The sequence below is a fragment of the Muscardinus avellanarius genome (assembly GCF_963383645.1).
Source record: "Muscardinus avellanarius genome assembly, chromosome: 16".
NCBI classification, from domain to species: domain Eukaryota; kingdom Metazoa; phylum Chordata; class Mammalia; order Rodentia; family Gliridae; genus Muscardinus; species Muscardinus avellanarius.
Genome location: NC_137802.1, coordinates 1,825,174 through 1,841,455, shown reverse-complemented (window position 1 = coordinate 1,841,455; position 16,282 = coordinate 1,825,174). Strand labels below are relative to the sequence as shown.

General features: G+C 65.3%; 2 protein-coding genes across 4 annotated transcripts; one reads left to right on the top strand and one right to left on the bottom strand.

The window, feature by feature from the left end:
* Window positions 1–6,385: 6,385 nt before the first annotated feature.
* Window positions 6,386–8,478, top strand: FGF22 (fibroblast growth factor 22; the record flags this gene model as incomplete). 2 transcript variants are annotated; one of them, XM_080712768.1, is made up of 3 exons in its annotated part: window positions 6,386–6,590; window positions 8,104–8,207; window positions 8,284–8,478. In XM_080712768.1, 3 exons carry the CDS (start codon window positions 6,386–6,388, stop codon window positions 8,476–8,478), a joined length of 504 nt encoding a protein of 167 aa, XP_080568894.1. The 2 variants fall into 2 exon arrangements, with proteins under 2 accessions (XP_080568894.1, XP_080568895.1); XM_080712769.1 differs by having other exon boundaries at window positions 8,307–8,339.
* A 1,803-nt stretch (window positions 8,479–10,281) lies between these two features.
* Window positions 10,282–15,966, bottom strand: RNF126 (ring finger protein 126; the record flags this gene model as incomplete). Of its 2 annotated transcripts, none has more annotated exons than XM_080712767.1 (9): window positions 10,282–10,425; window positions 10,494–10,609; window positions 10,677–10,770; window positions 10,963–11,032; window positions 11,100–11,168; window positions 11,555–11,799; window positions 11,978–12,041; window positions 12,332–12,390; window positions 15,805–15,966. In XM_080712767.1, 9 exons carry the CDS (start codon window positions 15,877–15,879, stop codon window positions 10,282–10,284), a joined length of 936 nt encoding a protein of 311 aa, XP_080568893.1. The 2 variants fall into 2 exon arrangements, with proteins under 2 accessions (XP_080568893.1, XP_080568892.1); XM_080712766.1 differs by having other exon boundaries at window positions 11,636–11,799; window positions 15,805–15,879.
* Window positions 15,967–16,282: the final 316 nt, after the last annotated feature.

Here is a 16,282-nt window from a genome sequence, read left to right as displayed (position 1 = left end):
TGCGGTAACTGGGGGTAAGTCCTGAAGCAGCCTCTCGGAGGAGGATGAGAATTCCGAATTCGAATTTTTTTTTTGTTTCTTTTAAGAAAAAGACCTGGGAGGTCGAGCAGGTTTGAGCGCGGCTCAGAAATGCACAGAGCCGGGCGCGGGGGCATGCTGTCATCCCGGCACTGGGAGGCCGAGACAGGAGGATGGCGGTTCCCGGCCGGCCTCCGCTACCTAGTGAGGCCTCTGCAACTCAGTGAGACCCGGTTTCCAAATAAAGAATAAAAGAGGGCTGGGGTGGAGCTCGGGGGTCGAGCTTTGAGGTGGGGGTAGCGGCCCTGGGGCCAGGAAGGTGCCCCGAGCCGGCCACGCCTGAGTTCACGCCCGGCGCCCTCGGCGAGGCCGCTGCTGTCCCCTGCCCACATTCCTGGCCGGTGGCATCATCGCGCCAGACCTGCGTGGGCAGCCGGGCTGGCGAGGGGCCGGACGCCCAGGCAGCAGGCGGCCCGGACCGGGGTGTCCGCCCGGCCCCTCCAGAGCCGGCCCTGCCGCAGCTGCCGGGAACACGGCTGCCCGGTGCGCGTGTGCGCGTGTGCACGCGTGTGTGTGTGTGCGCGTGGGGGGTACTAGGGATGGAACCCAGGGGCATTCTACCTCCAAGCTCCAAGCTCCACCCCCAGCCCTATTATACATACATACATACATACATACATACATACATACACACACTATATATATATTGGTGGTACTGGGGTTCCTGGAAACCCTTCTACCTCTGGGCTACACTCCCAGACCTATTTTTATATTTTTATTTGGAAACAGGGTCTCCTAAGCCAGCAAGGCTGGCTTTGAACCAGCACGATCCTCCTGTCTCCGCCTCCCAAGTGCAGGGACTACAAGCGTGTGCGACCATGCCCGGCTATTCTTTATTTTGAAACAGGGTCTCACTGAGTTGCAAAGGGCCTCGCTAAGTAGCTGAGGCTGGCCACGAACCCGGATCCTCCTGACTCAACCTCCCGAATGCTGGGATTATAAGCGTGCGCCACCACGCCTGGCTTATTTTTTATTCTTTTTTTTTTGTTTTTTTTTTTTTTGCGGGTCTGAGGATAGACCCCAGGGGCATTCGACCTCTGAGCCACAACCCCTGCCCTATTTTTTATTCTTTATTTTGAAACAGGGTCTCACTAAGTAGCTGAAGCTGTCCACAAAGCACAACCCTCCTGTCTCAGCCTCCCGAATGCTGGGATTATAAATGTGCGCCACCACGCCCGGCTCATTCTTTATTTCCAAACAGGGTCTCACAGAGCTGCAGAGGGCCTCGCTAAGCAGCTGAGGCTGTCCAAGAACCCATCCTCCTGTCTCCGCCTCCCCAATGCTGGGGTGACAAGCCTGCGCCACCACGCAGGTTTCTGAAGGCCTAAGTTGTGACTTTCCTCTTCCAGTGGCAATATTAAGTTTCCCTGTAAACCTTAAGCTAAAAATACCAGCCAGAGCCGAGCGTGGTGGCACACACTTGTAATCCCCACGCTTGGGAGGCTGAGACAGGAGGATCGCACGGGTTCAAAGCCAGCCTCAGCTACTTAGTGAGGCTCTCAGCAACTCAGTGAGACCCTGTTTCCAAATAAAATATAGAAAAGGTCTTGGAGTATAGAAGCCTCTGGGTTCCACCCCCAGTAACACACACACACACACACACACACACACACACACACACACACACACACAAAAACCAGCCAGGGCCAGTGGCACCCCGTTGTAATTACGGTACTTGGGGGGCTGAGACAGCAGAAAGGCAGGTTGAGGCCAGGCTCAGCAGTTTAGTGAGACCCTCAACAACTCAGTGAGACCTTGTTTCAAAATATACAATAAAAATAAGGCTGGGGGTGTAGCTCAGAGGTAGAATGCCCCTGGGTTCCATCCCCAGTAACACACACACACACACACACACACACACACACACACACGCTTATTAATTTTGTCAAATAGAACACAGGTTTTCTAGAGAACAGTAACAGAATAGGTACACTCCAAAGTCCTCCTGAGTCCTGAGGGCGGTGCCGTGCTGAAGGCACACAGCAGGGCCGGTTCTGCCGCCTTGGAAGCCACATGAGTGGCTTCCTGGGTGTCTGGCTACTTTGACTCAGCCTTAGGTTCTGTGAGATTGATCCTTGTCTTGTATTTCAGGGATTGGTTCTTTTTCTTGACTGTGTAGTATTCTGCAGTGAATTTGTCACAATGTATTGAATCTATTTTCCTGCTGACTGGCAGCAAAAGAAATATATAGAAGCCAGGCGTGGTGGGCGCGCTGGCAATCCCAGCACTCGGGAGGCTGAGACCAGAGGATCACGGTTTGCGGACAGCCTCAGCTACTTAGTGAGGCTCTTTGCAAGTCAGTGACACCCTGTTTCAAAAATAAAGAATAAAAACTAGGGCTGAGGGTGTAGTTCGGAGGTAGAATGCACCTGAGTTCCATCGCCAGACCCGCAAAAAATAAAATAAAATAAAGAAAATAAAATAAAAAACAGAATCCAGTGTGGTGGCACACACTTGTAATCCCAGTACTTGGAGGCTGAGACAGGAGAATCACGGGTTCTGGGTCAGCCTCAGGAACTTGTGAGGTCCTCTGCAACTTAGTCCCTGTTTCAAAATAAAGAATAAAAAAAAAGGGCTGGAGGTATAGCTAGGAAGTACAATGCCCTGGATTCCATCCCCAGTACCAAAAAGAAAAAAAAAAAGAAAGAAAGAAAGAAAGAATAAAATAGTGCTAAATGTATAGCTCAGAGGGAGAATGCCCCTGGGTTCCATTCCCAGTACTGTAAAAAAAAAAAAAAAAGTGTTCATACAGTGTGGTTCACAGCCATTTTGAAATATTACTCAGCCACGAACAGGACCACCACTCTGCCACACACGTGCTCCGTGAGAGGACCGGACACACCGCCTGCGGCTCCATTGATAGGAAATGTCCAGAACAGGCTCCTCCAGAGACAGGAAGTGGATTCGTGGGTGCCGGGGGCCGGGGAGGGACTGAGGGTTCCTTCTGGGGTGACGGACCCTGAGGAATCGGTGAGATGGTTCGGTTGCGGCTGCGTGTGTGCGCTAATAACACCGGGGCGTACACTCCGAGTGGGTGATTTGCGTGGCTTGCAGATGAGACCTCAATAAAGCTGTTATTAAATGACCCACTCAGACACCTGGGTGCGGCCGGGCTCCGGGGCGTATGTCCGGTCCTGTCACCTCTGGGGTGACCGGGCGGGGACTTTGCAGGGAGAGAAGCTGCAGGTTTCTGGCGTCCCAGAAGGCGGAGGCTGTTTACTCAACGCCGTGTGTCCTGCGCGTCACCTGGGCCGCCTGCTCACGCCTGCACGTCCTCCGCGGGCAGGGCGGGGAGCTGGGCCCGCGCTCCAGGGGACACCCTGCGCCCTGGGTCCTGGGGGACACCCTGCGCCCTGGGTCCTGGGGGACACCCTGGGTCCTGGGGGACACCCTGCGCCCTGGGTCCTGGGGGACACCCTGCGCCCTGGGTCCTGGGGGACACCCTGGGTCCTGGGGGACACCCTGCGCCCTGGGTCCTGGGGGACACCCTGCGCCCTGGGTCCTGGGGGACACCCTGCCCCCTGGGTCCTGGGGGACACCCTGCGCCCTGGGTCCTGGGGGACACCCTGGGTCCTGGGGGACACCCTGCGCCCTGGGTCCTGGGGGACACCCTGCGCCCTGGGTCCTGGGGGACACCCTGCGCCCTGGGTCCTGGGGGACACCCTGCGCCCTGGGTCCTGGGGGACACCCTGCCCCCTGGGTCCTGGGGGACACCCTGCCCCCTGGGTCCTGGGGCCGGGGACCCAGACAGGAGGATCGCGCTGGTTTGGAGCCAGCCGCGCTGGCTTAATAGACCCTGTTTCAAAAAATATATATAAAAAATAGGTCTGGGAGTGTAGCCCGTGGGAGTGCATCCCGGAGGTAGAAGGGCTTCCAGGAACCCCAGTATCACCAAATAAAGAAAGAAAGAAAGAAAGAAAGAGAATAAAAAATCAGGCTGGGTGTGTAACTTGGGAAGAATGCCCCAGGGTTCAATTACTAGTATCCCAAAAATAAAAAATATAAGTATAAATCAAATAGAATTGAGGAAGCCAGGTGTAGGGGCTCAGGCTTGTAATCCCAGCACTCGGGAGGCTGAGACGGGAGGATCCGGGTCTGCGGACAGCCTCAGATAATACTTAGGCCCTCTGCAACGCAGTGAGACCCTGTTTCAAAACAATAAATAAATAAAAATAAAAACTAGGGCTGGGGGTGCAGCTCGGAGGTGGAATGCCCCTGGGTTCCAGCCCCAGTATTGCAAAAAAAAAAAAAAAAAGAATCTAAGAACTGGGCTGAGGTCAGAGGTGGAATGCCCCTTTCAATCCTCAGTACAAAGAAAATTAAAAATAAAAAGGTGCCTCCTGGGGCCCAAGCGCACATAGACTAGACTCCTGGGAGCAGGACCTGGGGTCCGGCGTTTCCCCCGTCCGTGCCGCCCCATCGAGCCTCAGTTTCCCCGCCTGCCCGGGGTTCCTCTGGCTCGGAGTGTGCTGGGCACGGAGCCCGGGGCGAGGGCGAGGGCGATCGCTGGCGGCCTGGCAGCCGTGATGGGCGCGGCGTGGGTGTGGGTGGCGGCCATTCCTCCCGCCTGCGCCGCGCGGCTCTGCCCCGGGAAGCCCTCGGCCAGCCTGCGGCTGTCCCCCTGCCCGGCGGCGGCGGGTCCCTCACGCCCACCGCCCCTGCCCCAGCCCGGTGCTGGCCCTGCGCGGCCTCTCGGTGCTGCCCGTCTTTGCGTCCCTCCTCCTCCTCCTCCTCCTCCTCCTCCTCCTCCTCCTCCTCCTCCTCCTCCTCCTCCTTCTTCCTTCTCTCTCTCTCTCTCTCTCTCTCTCTCTCTCTCTCTCTCTCTCTCTCTCTCTCTCAGTACTGGGGATGGAACCCAGGGACATTCTACCTCCGAGCTACACCCCAACCTTATTTATTTATTTATTTATTTTTGTTTGGTTGGTTTCGGTGGCACATGAATGGTACCTCCCGTTCTACCTCCCAGCTACACTCCCAGACCTATTTGATATTTTATTTGGAAACAGGGTCTCACTAAGTTGCTGAGAGCCTCATTAAGTAGCTGAGGCTGGCTTCGAACCTGCGATCCTCCTGTCTCCGCCTCCCAAGCGCGGGGATGACAAGCGTGCCCACCACGCCCGGTTTCCTTTTTTTTTTTGAAACAGGGTCTCGCTGAGTTGTGAAGGGCCTCGCTAATGTAGCTGAGGCGGGTCGTGAATCCAGATCCTCCTGTCTCCACCTCCCGAATGCTGGGACTAGAAGTGTGCACCTCCACCCGCAGCCTCTGTCTCTCTTTTTATTACTTTTATTAATTTATTTCATTTTATTTGCAGTACTAGGGATGGTGCCCAGGGGCATTCTACACTCTGAGCGACACCCGCAGCCCTGTTTTTCATTCTTTATTTTGAAACGGGGTCTCACTGAGTTGCAGAGGGTCTCGCTAAGTAGCTGAGGCTGTCCGCGAACCGCGATCCTCCTGTCTCAGCCTCCCGACTGCTGGGATGACAAGCGTGCGCCACCACGCCCGGTTTTTATTATTATTTTTTATTTTTGCAGTACTGGCAATGGAACCCAGGAACTCTGTACCTCTGAGTTGCTGCGGTCCTCACCAAGTCGCTGAGGCTGGCTGCGAACCTGTGGTCCTCCTGTCTCAGCCTCCTAAGAACTGGGTGGCACAGGCGCGTGCCACCACGCACGTGTGTGCGAGTGTATGTATTGCGTATGTGTGTGGTACTGGGGATTGAACCCAGAGGCACTCTGCCTCCGAGCTACACCCCCAGACCGCTTTTATTTTTATTTTGAAACAGGGGCTCGCTTGGTTGAAGTCTCACTACTTGCTGAGGCTGTCCTCGAACCTGCAGCCCTCCCGCGTCACCCTCCGGAGCACGGGGCTTACAGGTGTGCGCCGCACCTGGCGCTCTCTGCTCCCGGTCTCTCCTTGTCTGTGTCTACATCGCTCTCAGTCTCCGTCTCCATCTCTGCCTCTGTTTTTCTCTCTTTTCTCTCGTCTCGGTCTCCACCTCCCATCTCGCAGCCCGCGCCGCCAGCCCTCTGAGGAGACAAACAAACGCGCAGGAGGCCACGCGCGCTCCGGACCGCCCGGCCCCGCCCCCGCCCCGCCCCCGGGCGCCCATTGGCCGCGCGGCTCCCGGGCCGCGCCCCCTGGCGCAGCGCCGGCCCCGCCCCGCGGCCCTCTATTGGCCGGCTCCCGGGCCGCGCCCCCTGGCGCAGCGCCGGCCCCGCCCCCGCCTGCCCATTGGCTGGGGCGCGCCCCGCCCCGCCGGCGCCTGGGCGAGCCGGGACGCGGAGGCAGAGCGGAGCGAGCGGGATGCGCCGCCGCCTCTGGCTGGGCCTCGCCTGGCTGCTGCTGGCGCGGGCGCCGGGCGCCCCGAGCGCGCCGCGGAGGCCGCGCAGCTACCCGCACCTGGAGGGCGACGTGCGCTGGCGGCGCCTCTTCTCCTCCACGCACTTCTTCCTGCGCGTGGACCCCGGCGGCCGCGTGCTGGGCACCCGCTGGCGCCACGGCCAGGACAGTGAGTGGACCGGCGGCGGGGCGGGGGTCCCAGAGAGGCGGCGGCGGGGCGGGCTTCCCCGTGCCCCGGACGCCGCCGTCCGCCCTCCTGCTGGGCTCTGCCCAGCACACAGTGGGCGCTCAATAAGTGCTGGTGGGGCGTCTGAGATCCCACAGTTGAGAAGCGAGGCCACAGGGAGAGAGAGCGGAGCTGGGCTTCCTCCGGCCCGGGGTGGCAGGGGCGCTGGCAGGGGGCAGCTGTCCGCGTGAATCACGCCACCAGCGAGCTAATCACCCGCCCTTCCCAGCGGCTTTCATCTGGGGCTCCGAGGCCCTCGGGCAGCGCGCGACCAGGGCAAGGACAGGGGACTGGCCAGGCAGGTCGACCGTGGTAGCATGGCCAGGCGGGGTGGCCTCGGGCTGCGGCGCTGACCCAGCTCTGCGGGGACCGTCACCACTGAGCCTTGGTTTCCCCGCCTGGATGGAGCTGGGGTGCTGGATGCTCAGGTGCGCGGTGTGAGTGGGGCTTGGGACTCTTTGATTAACTGACTCTGTAATTATTAATTAGGTACTTCTGGTGTGCTGTGCTGGTCACGATGGTGACCATGATGGCCATTCTGTGGGGCTCCCAATGTAGAGGGCCACATGGGGCAGTGCATGGGGGCCCGGGGCCTGTCTGGGTTTTAAGCCGAGCCTTGCATGCCGTGCACAGGGGGCACGGGTACCCAGCAGAGGGAAGGGCAGTGCAAAGGCCTTGGGGTAGGGTGAGTGATGGGGCAGCGTGGGCCATGCGTGGTCACCACACAAATGACAGGTCCCCAAGTCTAGACCTACGGCCAGTGGGCAGGGCCCAGACCTCGACGTGGCCCCATATCTTGGATCAAAGGCAGGGGGCTCCGCCCTGCTCCTCTGCCTTGGATGGGGGCTGCGGCTCAGCAGGGCAGGGCTCACCCAGGTGGCCTGACAGGGCCCACTACTCCCAGGCCTGTCTCTGCCTCTGGGAAGTGGGTATGGTCAGCATCTCCCCCAGGCCAGGAGTGCCAATACTGCTGGCACTCAAGCACATGGTGGTCTCTTTGCCTAGACGTGCTGCCTGTCCACACCCAGCGCCCCCTTTCCAGGCTCCGGCCTGGCCTGGGCCTGTTGCACGGAGGCACGTCTCTCCACAAGGGCACGGGTCCGGCCAGAGGGCGGTCGCGGGGTGCAGGAGCCACAGGCCAGCGGTGCGGTCCTCTGGGGGCTGGGGCCTTGCCCTTAGCAGCTGGCTGATAGCCTCTCCCACCTCAATTCGGGCCCTCCAGCAGGCCCTGTGCCCCCACACACACCCCTGGTGCCCCGGGGGCCTGCTCCCCACACTGCATGCTCTGACCTAGCCGGGCCTCAGCCCGCTCCAGACGCGCCAGGCCTCTTGCCTCCAGGACGGCCGCACCTGCGAGGTCTCTCTCTGCCACAGCCTCCTCCCACGTCCCGGGGAGCTCTGGGCGTCCTGCAGCCAGGAGGGAGGGTGGCCCGGAGCTGACGCGCCCTGCACACAGGTGTCCTGGAGATCCGCGCTGTCCGCGTGGGCACGGTGGTCATCAAGGCGGTGTACTCGGGCTTCTACGTGGCCATGAACCACAGGGGCCACCTGTACGGGTCGGTGAGTGCGGTGGCGGGCGTGCGGGCGCGGTGGGGGGGCAGGCAGCAGGCGCCCCGCTCACCCTTGCGCCCCGCAGCGGGCCTACACTGCCGACTGCAGGTTCCGGGAGCGCATCGAGGAGAACGGCTGTAACACCTACGCCTCGCACCGCTGGCGCCACCGGGGCCGGCCTATGTTCCTGGCACTGGATGGCCGGGGGGCGCCCCGGCGAGGGGCCCGGACACGGCGGCGCCACGTGTCCACGCACTTCCTGCCCATCCTGGTCTCCTGAGGCCCCACGGGCACCTGCTGACAGCTGGCTGAGGGCGCCATGCCAGGCCCGCCTGTCCTCCTAAGCTCTCAGGGTACTGGATACTGGGAACACAGTGGGGTCCCTGACAGGCAAGGCACCCCGAGCCCGGGCCGTGGAGGCCAAAGGCGAGCAGTGCCCATGTATGTAGGGTGAGGTCACCGCAGAGGCGAGGTTTAGAGGTGGCGACCACGCTGCCCAGGGCAGTGTGCAGGGGCCGGGGACAGTGGATGGCTGGGGTCATCGTAGGCGTCCACACCCCATTCCCAAGCCTTGGGCCGTGTCACCTCACAGGGGCGAGGGAAGTGCGGGAGGGTGAGTGGGGGTCCTGAGACCTGGGGCCCAAGGTCACTGCTGGCGACCACCAGTTCCCCGCTGCAGACTCCAGGCATGGAGGACGGGGCTGAGCCGGCGCTCCTGGAGCTGGAGGAGGCGGGACACAGGTTCTCCCTGGGCCTCCTGGCGGGACTGAGCCCAGGGAGGCTGGTCGGGCTCGGGACCCCCGAACCATAGCTACTGTGTTAGGCCCTGTGGTTCTAAGGGTGCCGACATGCAGCCCCTGCTCTGGGGCACGAGGGGCTGGGTAGGAGCAGGTCTGCGGCAGGGAACGGGCTGTGCGGCGTCTTGCAGGACCGGCCTCCAGGCCACACCAGGAGCCTGCTCCGGCCCGCCCTCCAGGTGCTGCCCGTGGCCGTGGCGTTTCCCCAGGTCTGCAGCTCTGGACACTCCGAGTCAAGCCTCATCTTCCTGGTTTCCGCCAGAGCAGGCCTGGCTGTGCGGCCTGCGCCATGGCCGGCCTGGGCCTGCACCAGCGCCTGGCTTCAGGAATGAGGTCCGAGGTGCTGGAGCTGAGGATCGTCCTGGCTGGCGGGCCCTCACGGGCCTCAGCCTCGCACGCATGGCCCCACCTGCAGGCTCTGGGAATGGGATGTGACCTTCGGCGCGGCCGTCCTGGCACAGCCGGGCACCGAGGTGCTCCTCTGCTCTGGCATTCACGAAGCATCTACCAGATGTCCTCCGGCGGCCGCTTCTGCTGGAGTCCAGGACCATGGGGCCGTACCGTCGGGGCCGGCCAGGTCCCGGGTGGACACAGCAGGACTCGCGCTGTGGACCCTTGGAAGGGAAGGGCGGGCCGGGCCTGCGCCCTCGGCACCCTGCAGACCACTCCAGCGCCGCCCGCAGCCCGGCTGCACGTTTGTTCCGCGCCATCAGCTGGACCTGCAGCGCGGCCGAGGCGGGACCGCATACAGGGCGGGTGGGTTGTGCTCTCTGCCCCGCCCTGGGCGTGGTGGCGCAGAAGGAACACGCCAAGCACCAGCTCCGCTTTTCAAGTAGGTGTATTTTAAATAGCTTTCAAGATACACATATTTTCCCTTTAAAAAATGTCTGTCGGAGCAGCTTTGCCCTCGGTGCTGCCGTCACCCCGGTGGTCCCCGGTTCTGCGGCCCGTCTGGCAGCAGGTGGCCCTGGTGGGCAGCCACACCCGGCCTCTCCACAGATCATGCGCGGCCGCGTGTGAGCGAAAACGTCCATTTATTTCAAAGCAGTAATAATTTAAGATCATAAAAACCTTTCCGCCGTGGAACAGTGGAGGGTGATGGTGGAGGCGGGCAGGAGGCTGCTCCCTGCGCCGCGCCCCTCCGTGCCGGGGCAGCGGGTGCAGACGTCCCCGGGGGCCACGTGGCAGGGCCCGAGCGGCGCAGGCTGCGGCTGCGGCTGCTGCCCGAGGCCGCGGCGCCCTCATCCGCGGCCGGCGCGCGGCGGGAACTCTCCGGCAGCTGGGACTCAGGAGTTGCTTGTGGCGTTCTCGTTGCTGGGCGAGTTGGACGAGGACGAGGACGAGGAGAAGCTGACCCCGGTCAGCCCCGGGGGGTTGGTGGCCGTGTTCTGTCCCGTCAGGCTCTTGCGGCAGACCGGGCAGCTGTCGTGCTTTGTGGGGGAGAGGGAGGGTCAGAGCGGCGCGGGGGGCGGGGGGCGGCGGGCGGACACGGGCTCACCTGCTCCAGCCAGGGCACGATGCAGCCGTCGTGGAACAGGTGGTTGCAGGGCAGCTGCCGCACACGCTCACCCAAGGCATAGTCGTCCTTGCACACGGGACACTCGAGCCCGGAGCCTGCGGGGTGGGGGTGTGTGAGGCAGTGCCCGCCCGCCCCCACGGCGTCCCAGGCGCGCGTCCGTACCTACGTGCTCCTCGGTGACGGGCACGGTGGGGAGGGCCTGGATCCGCTCCTTGTCTGCGGGCGGGGGGCCGGTGCTTTCAAACTGGTTGAGGAGCTGAAAGACACGAGGCCACGGTGCCCACAGCGCCCAAGGCCTGGGGCGGGCGGGCGGGTGGCTGTGCGCTGGGGGCCGTGGGGGCAGGGGGAGTGTGGCCGCCAGGGCCATTTACTAGTGCTTTCCAGGGAAGGAGAAAGGCCGCCCCGGGGTTAGACCCTGAGGACGGGCGCGGGTGCCAGCTTCCTGTACCTGGGTGATGATGGCGTCCAGGCCGTTGGCCCCCCAGGCGTAGTCCATCGGGTTGGAGTGCAGGACGCCCCTGGGGGTGAGAGGCCGGTCAGGGGCCGGAGGGGTGGGCAGGGCGGGGCAGCCCACCTGCTACTCACCAGGGGCCCAGGCCCAGGTTGGGGATGGTGGCGGGGGTGATGATGCCGTTGACCAGCTGCTGGATGATCCTGCGGAGAGCGAGGGCGGTCACGGGGCGCAGGCAGACAGGGCGGGGCCTGCGCCCCCTTCCTGTAAGTAGTGCTAAAGATAACTTTTCAATTACAAGACGGACAGGGGGCCGGCCGGGGTGTGGTCCAGGGTTCCATCCCCATGACCTCAAGAGAAAAAAAGAACCCAGCAAAGCACAAAGCCAGGCCAAAGCATGTGGTGCAGGCCCCGCCCACCGCGAGACCCCGCCCACCCACCCAGTCCGCTGAGCAGGGCAGCTGAGCAGGGCAGCCGATCCGAGAGCCTGGCCAGGGCGGGCTCAGGCGGCCCCCACGGCACAAACAGACCCCGGCCCGGACACCTGCCCCCTGCACCGGGGCCCTCCGGCCGCCCCCGGCCCCCTCACCCTTCCAGCGTGGGGACGCCTTCGTGCCTGCCGGTGGCCCGCCGGGCAGTGAGGCGGGCTCGGGGCTGCCGGGCGCCATACCGGTGCCGGGACGGGTGCTCTCTCTCCCGCCGGCTCTCGGGGTCCCTGCCGTCATCGGCCTGCGCTCCAGGAGGGAACGTGGGGATCTCGAAGCTGTCATCAAAGATGCCAAAAGCAAACTGCCCGTAGCCCTGGGGCAGTGTGAACAGGTGCTGGTCCACGTTCTGTAAGGAGGGAGCTGTCTGAGCCTGTGCCGTCTGCGGGGCGCTGGCATGGGGCTCGGCAGGACAGGTCGAGGAAAGGGCCCCGGACCCGCAGTCCTGCGTCCCCCAAGCCAGAGCCCAGGCGGAGCTCAGGAACAAGGCAGAGGGGGACCCAGGCCGGGGTTGGGGCCCGACGTACCTCGAATGGCTGCCGGCTCTGCTCAGTGGGGGCTGTGGAGGGGGTGGAGCTGCTCTCTGAATTCCTGGGGAAGATGGGGCCTGTGAGTAGCAGCGAGGCTCCCACCCAGGGGTACAGCCTCCCACACCCCCTGGCCCCGAGCACCAGGCAGCAGGAATGACAGCCATACCACAGCCTCCCCTGGCCTCGGCCTGCACCACACCCATGGCAGCTCAGGGCCGAGCCCGCCTGTGCCCCTCTGCGGCCAACGCGCGCGCGTCTGTGTGGGCGCGATCCCCCGCAGTCCAGGCACGGGCCGCCCTCCCATGGGCAGGTGAGCCGCTCCCGCACGCCCCTGGGCACCAGCCGCGCTACCTGGTCTCTTCTGGGAGCTCCTCGATGAACCCAGACTCGCACCTCGGGCAGATGTAATCCTGCCGGGAAGAGGAGGACGAGGTCACCATGAGAGCCGCCCACCTGCCAAGCCTCCCGTGCTCAGGGGTCTTCGCGGCCCCCAGCACAGGCAGCACCTGCTTGCCGCTGTGCTGACCCAGCCACTCCACCAGGCTCCCTGCAGGCGAGGCTGCTTCCCTGCAGACACCAGACCCAGACCCAGAGGTACACGCTTGTAATCCCAGCTACTTAGGCCCTCCGCAACCTAGTGAGACCTTGTTTCAAAATAAAGAATAAAAGCAAGACCTGGGGGTGCAGCTCAGAGGCAGAATGCCCCTGGGTTCCATCCCCAGTGCTGAAAAAAACAAAAAAAACCCCAAAACGGTTCCCTCAGACAACCTCCCTGGCCCAATGCGAGTCCCCTGAGGACAGCAGTCACGGGGCCTCTCAAGACGGGCGCTCAGACACAGGCCTGCGGCGGACACCCACAGCGGCGTCCAGGACGCCGGAGCCCTGGGAGGCGTTGCAAGGTCCCAGGAGGGGCCACAGAGCCAGGCTGGTGCCCGAGGCGCACGGTCAGGGGCGCGGGCCGGCGCAGGGCACTCGAAGGCAGCGGGCCGAGGTTCAGCCCAGGGCCTGCAAATGCCAGGGCCGGCTGGTCTGGGGCAAACGCGTGCAGCTGCCTCAACCCACCGCCAGGGTCGCCTGCTGGCCCCGGGGCGGGGGGGCCAAGAACCCCAGCTCATGCCACAGCCCCTCGGCCATGTGAGGACTCACCGGGTGCCTGCGCGTCCAGCTGCCCACGCTCAAGGGCCCACGCAGAGCTCGCGCCATCCCGGGACCCGGCTGCCCAAGCAGCGCGTGCCACAGTGCAGCCCCACGCTGCCTCTCACTGGCCCCGTCCACCGGGCTGTCGACCCCATGGCCCTGCCCCAGCCGGCCATGCAGCCTGGCCCAGGTCCCCCACACCACCTGACCACACTCCTCCATAGCACCATCCCCAATCAGGCCAGCTCAAGCACCCCAACCTGCACCCTCAGCCCCGAGCCAGGGCCCGGCCCACTGCCCCTCCAGCCCAGCTGTCCTCAGGCCCTGCACACAGCCTGTGCTGCCCTCATCCTGCGGCCATTCCGCTCTGCTGGAATGCCCTCCCCCAGGGGGCCACCGGCCACCCCTCTGCAGAAGCCGTGTTCAGAGGTCAGCCCTGAGGGCTAGCCCGACCAGCCCAGCACAGCTCCCACGGGGCCTGCAGGGTGGCGGGAGCCCCGGGGACGGCCACCGCCCTTACTCGGGTGGCCTGCACAGCACGTGCCCTGCACTCTGTAGCCGGCACGCATCGGGAGGCTGGGGAAACTGAGGCCTGAGCTGGAGAGACGCTGGCTCAAGCAGGTACCGCGGTGAAGCCCTCAGCGGGCCACAGACCCGGGAACTGCCTGCTGGCGCCACACACAGGCACCTGGCGAGGCACCCAGGGCACACGGCTCCCAGCAGCCACTGAGACCACTGCCCAACTCCACCCGGGCTCTCCAGGCTGGCCCACACGTGAACGCCCGCCCCAGGCTCCAGCAGGAAGCGCCGGTGTGGCCAGAGCCCCGAGTGGGGAGGAGCGCAGCGCAGGCCCCGGCGGCGGCGCGTGCGGAGGGCAGGCTGCACGTCAGCGCTCAGCACAGCACCAGCGGGCAGGCCGGCGCTAGAGACACACGCTGGGCAGAGCTGGCGCAGGGCCCCGGTGGCGATGGCGGCAGCCACCCACACCGCCCAGTGCCTACCACCGGCCTCCCCACCCACCCTGCAGGTGGGTGCCCATGCCACCTGGACGAGGGCAGTGCACGGGTGTGGATGGCGCCCAGCTGGTGGCAGCACAGAGAGCAGCCCATTCTGGGGGCCCGCAGGCTTGCGGCCACCTCCCGGGGACGGGTGCCAGGTGGCGCCACAGGCCTGAAAATAAACCCATGAGCAGCCCCTCCACTCGGGCTCGGCCGCCAGGCACCGCAAGCAGGTGCAGCCAAGGATGCCAGGCTGGGCAGGGGTGCCCATGGGCGCTCCACGCGTGCCCGCCACACCACCTGGACCAGCCGTCCCAGGAGGACTGAGTTCAGGCCTGTGTGCCTTCAGCTCTGCTCCTGCTCCTGCAGCCCGGCTCAGCCGGCCTTCCCTGGCTCCCACTGCTCTGCCGACGCCCCTCACCGGGCACCGCCACCTGCACACGCAGGCACCCGGGGCTCTGGCTGGCGAGGGTCGCACTGTCAACCTGTCGGCGGCTGAGGTTACGTGAGCATGGCACGGCTGGGGGGCTCCAGCCTGGCCCAGAACTTGGGCTGGCAACAGGGCCGTCCCACCAGGCCCCTGGGAACAGGACCCTCGTGACCGCAGCCAGCTCTCGCCACCCTCGGCAGCCTGCACTTCAGGAAAACCCGAAGGCGGTGAGCACTGACGACACGGGCAAGCCCCCTCTTGGGGTGCCTGCGTGGTAGGGGCTTTCCCACTGAGAGGGCCAGGTGTGGCATCCAGCAGCAGCGCATCTGCCAGTCAGCCCGCGGCCGGCTGAATCCCGCGCGGGGCCCAGGGGCAGGCGGCCCCAGCCCCAGGCACGGGACTCCGCCTGGCACCCCCTCCCGCCATCACCTGCAACCCAACCCGTCCCTCCCTGGCCAGCCCATCCGCCCCGTAAGGGCAAAGGCTAGGCTGAACCGCGGTGACTTAGAGAAGCGTCCTCACCAGGCTCAGCAACAGGAGGCGGCGGCCAGGGTCCCCGTGTCCGGCCACAGGGCCCAGAGGTGGCCGCACCGCACCCCAGGAAGGGAGCACGCTGCCGGCAGCTGGCCCCTCCAGAACCACGGCCCAGGGCTGCGGGGCGCCCGGGACTCACTCACAGCAGGGCAGCCCCGAGCCTACGGCGCCGCCACCCGGGCTGGCAGGCGCCGGCCTGGAAGGAGAAGCCGGGGCGCAAGACGCCGGGGGCGGCAGCGAGGACGCTCCGGGACGCTGGGTGCGAGCGGCGGCCGCAGCCCCCCGCCCGCACCGCGCCCGCAGTCCGCCGGCGTCCCGCTCCCGGGAGGCGCGAGCCCGGCCTCTGCGAGCCACACCTGTGCGGCGCCCGGCGGGAGCACCTGCGCGGGAGCACCTGCGCGGTCCCTCCTCCCGAGGGTCGCGGGGACCCCGCTCTCCATCACACGCCGCCGCCCCGCGGGCCGCGCAGCCGGCTGTCCCCCGAGCCCGCGGCCGGCCGCCCCGTCCCGGGCTGCAGGCGGACATGGCCGGCCTCCGGGCGCCGGCCAGACCCGGGCCGGCCCGCAGAGCGCCCGCGATCGCGCCGAGGCCCGGCCGGGGGGCGCCTGGACCCCGGCGGGGGCGGCCCCGGGACCCTCGGCCGCGGCCGCCCCGCACCTGCGGCCACGCGGGGGGCGCCGGCCCGCGCCGCCCCCGCCCCGCCCCGCGCCCGCCCCCGGGCTCACCGGCAGGCGCGGCTGGATCTCCACCGAGCAGCAGTGGCAGAAGTACCGTCCGGGCTGCGGCGACGCCTCGGCCATGGCCGCCGCCGCCTCCGCGCCGCCCGGCCCCGTGCGGCGCCCGCCGCCGGCCGTTTGCTGCTCCCTCGCCGGCCGACGCGCCCGCGCACGCTCACGCTCACGCACGGCACGCACACTCACGCACGGCACGCACGGCGTGGGCTGCGCGAGCGGCTCGGGCTGCACGCCGCGGCGGCGGGGGCGCGGGCGACGGTGGCCGCCGAGGGGCAAACTAGGGGCGGCGCTACCTGCGCGGCGGGGGTGGGGCAGGGGCGGGGCGGGGCCTAATCTCTTTAACAACCGAGGTTGGGGCGGGGCCCGGAAAGTGGCTGTGGAGTTCGAGGGCGGGGCTGCGCGGGGCGGGGCCTAATCTCCTTGGCAACCGGGGTTGGGGCGGGGCCAGCGGGAGGCTGTGGAGTCTGGA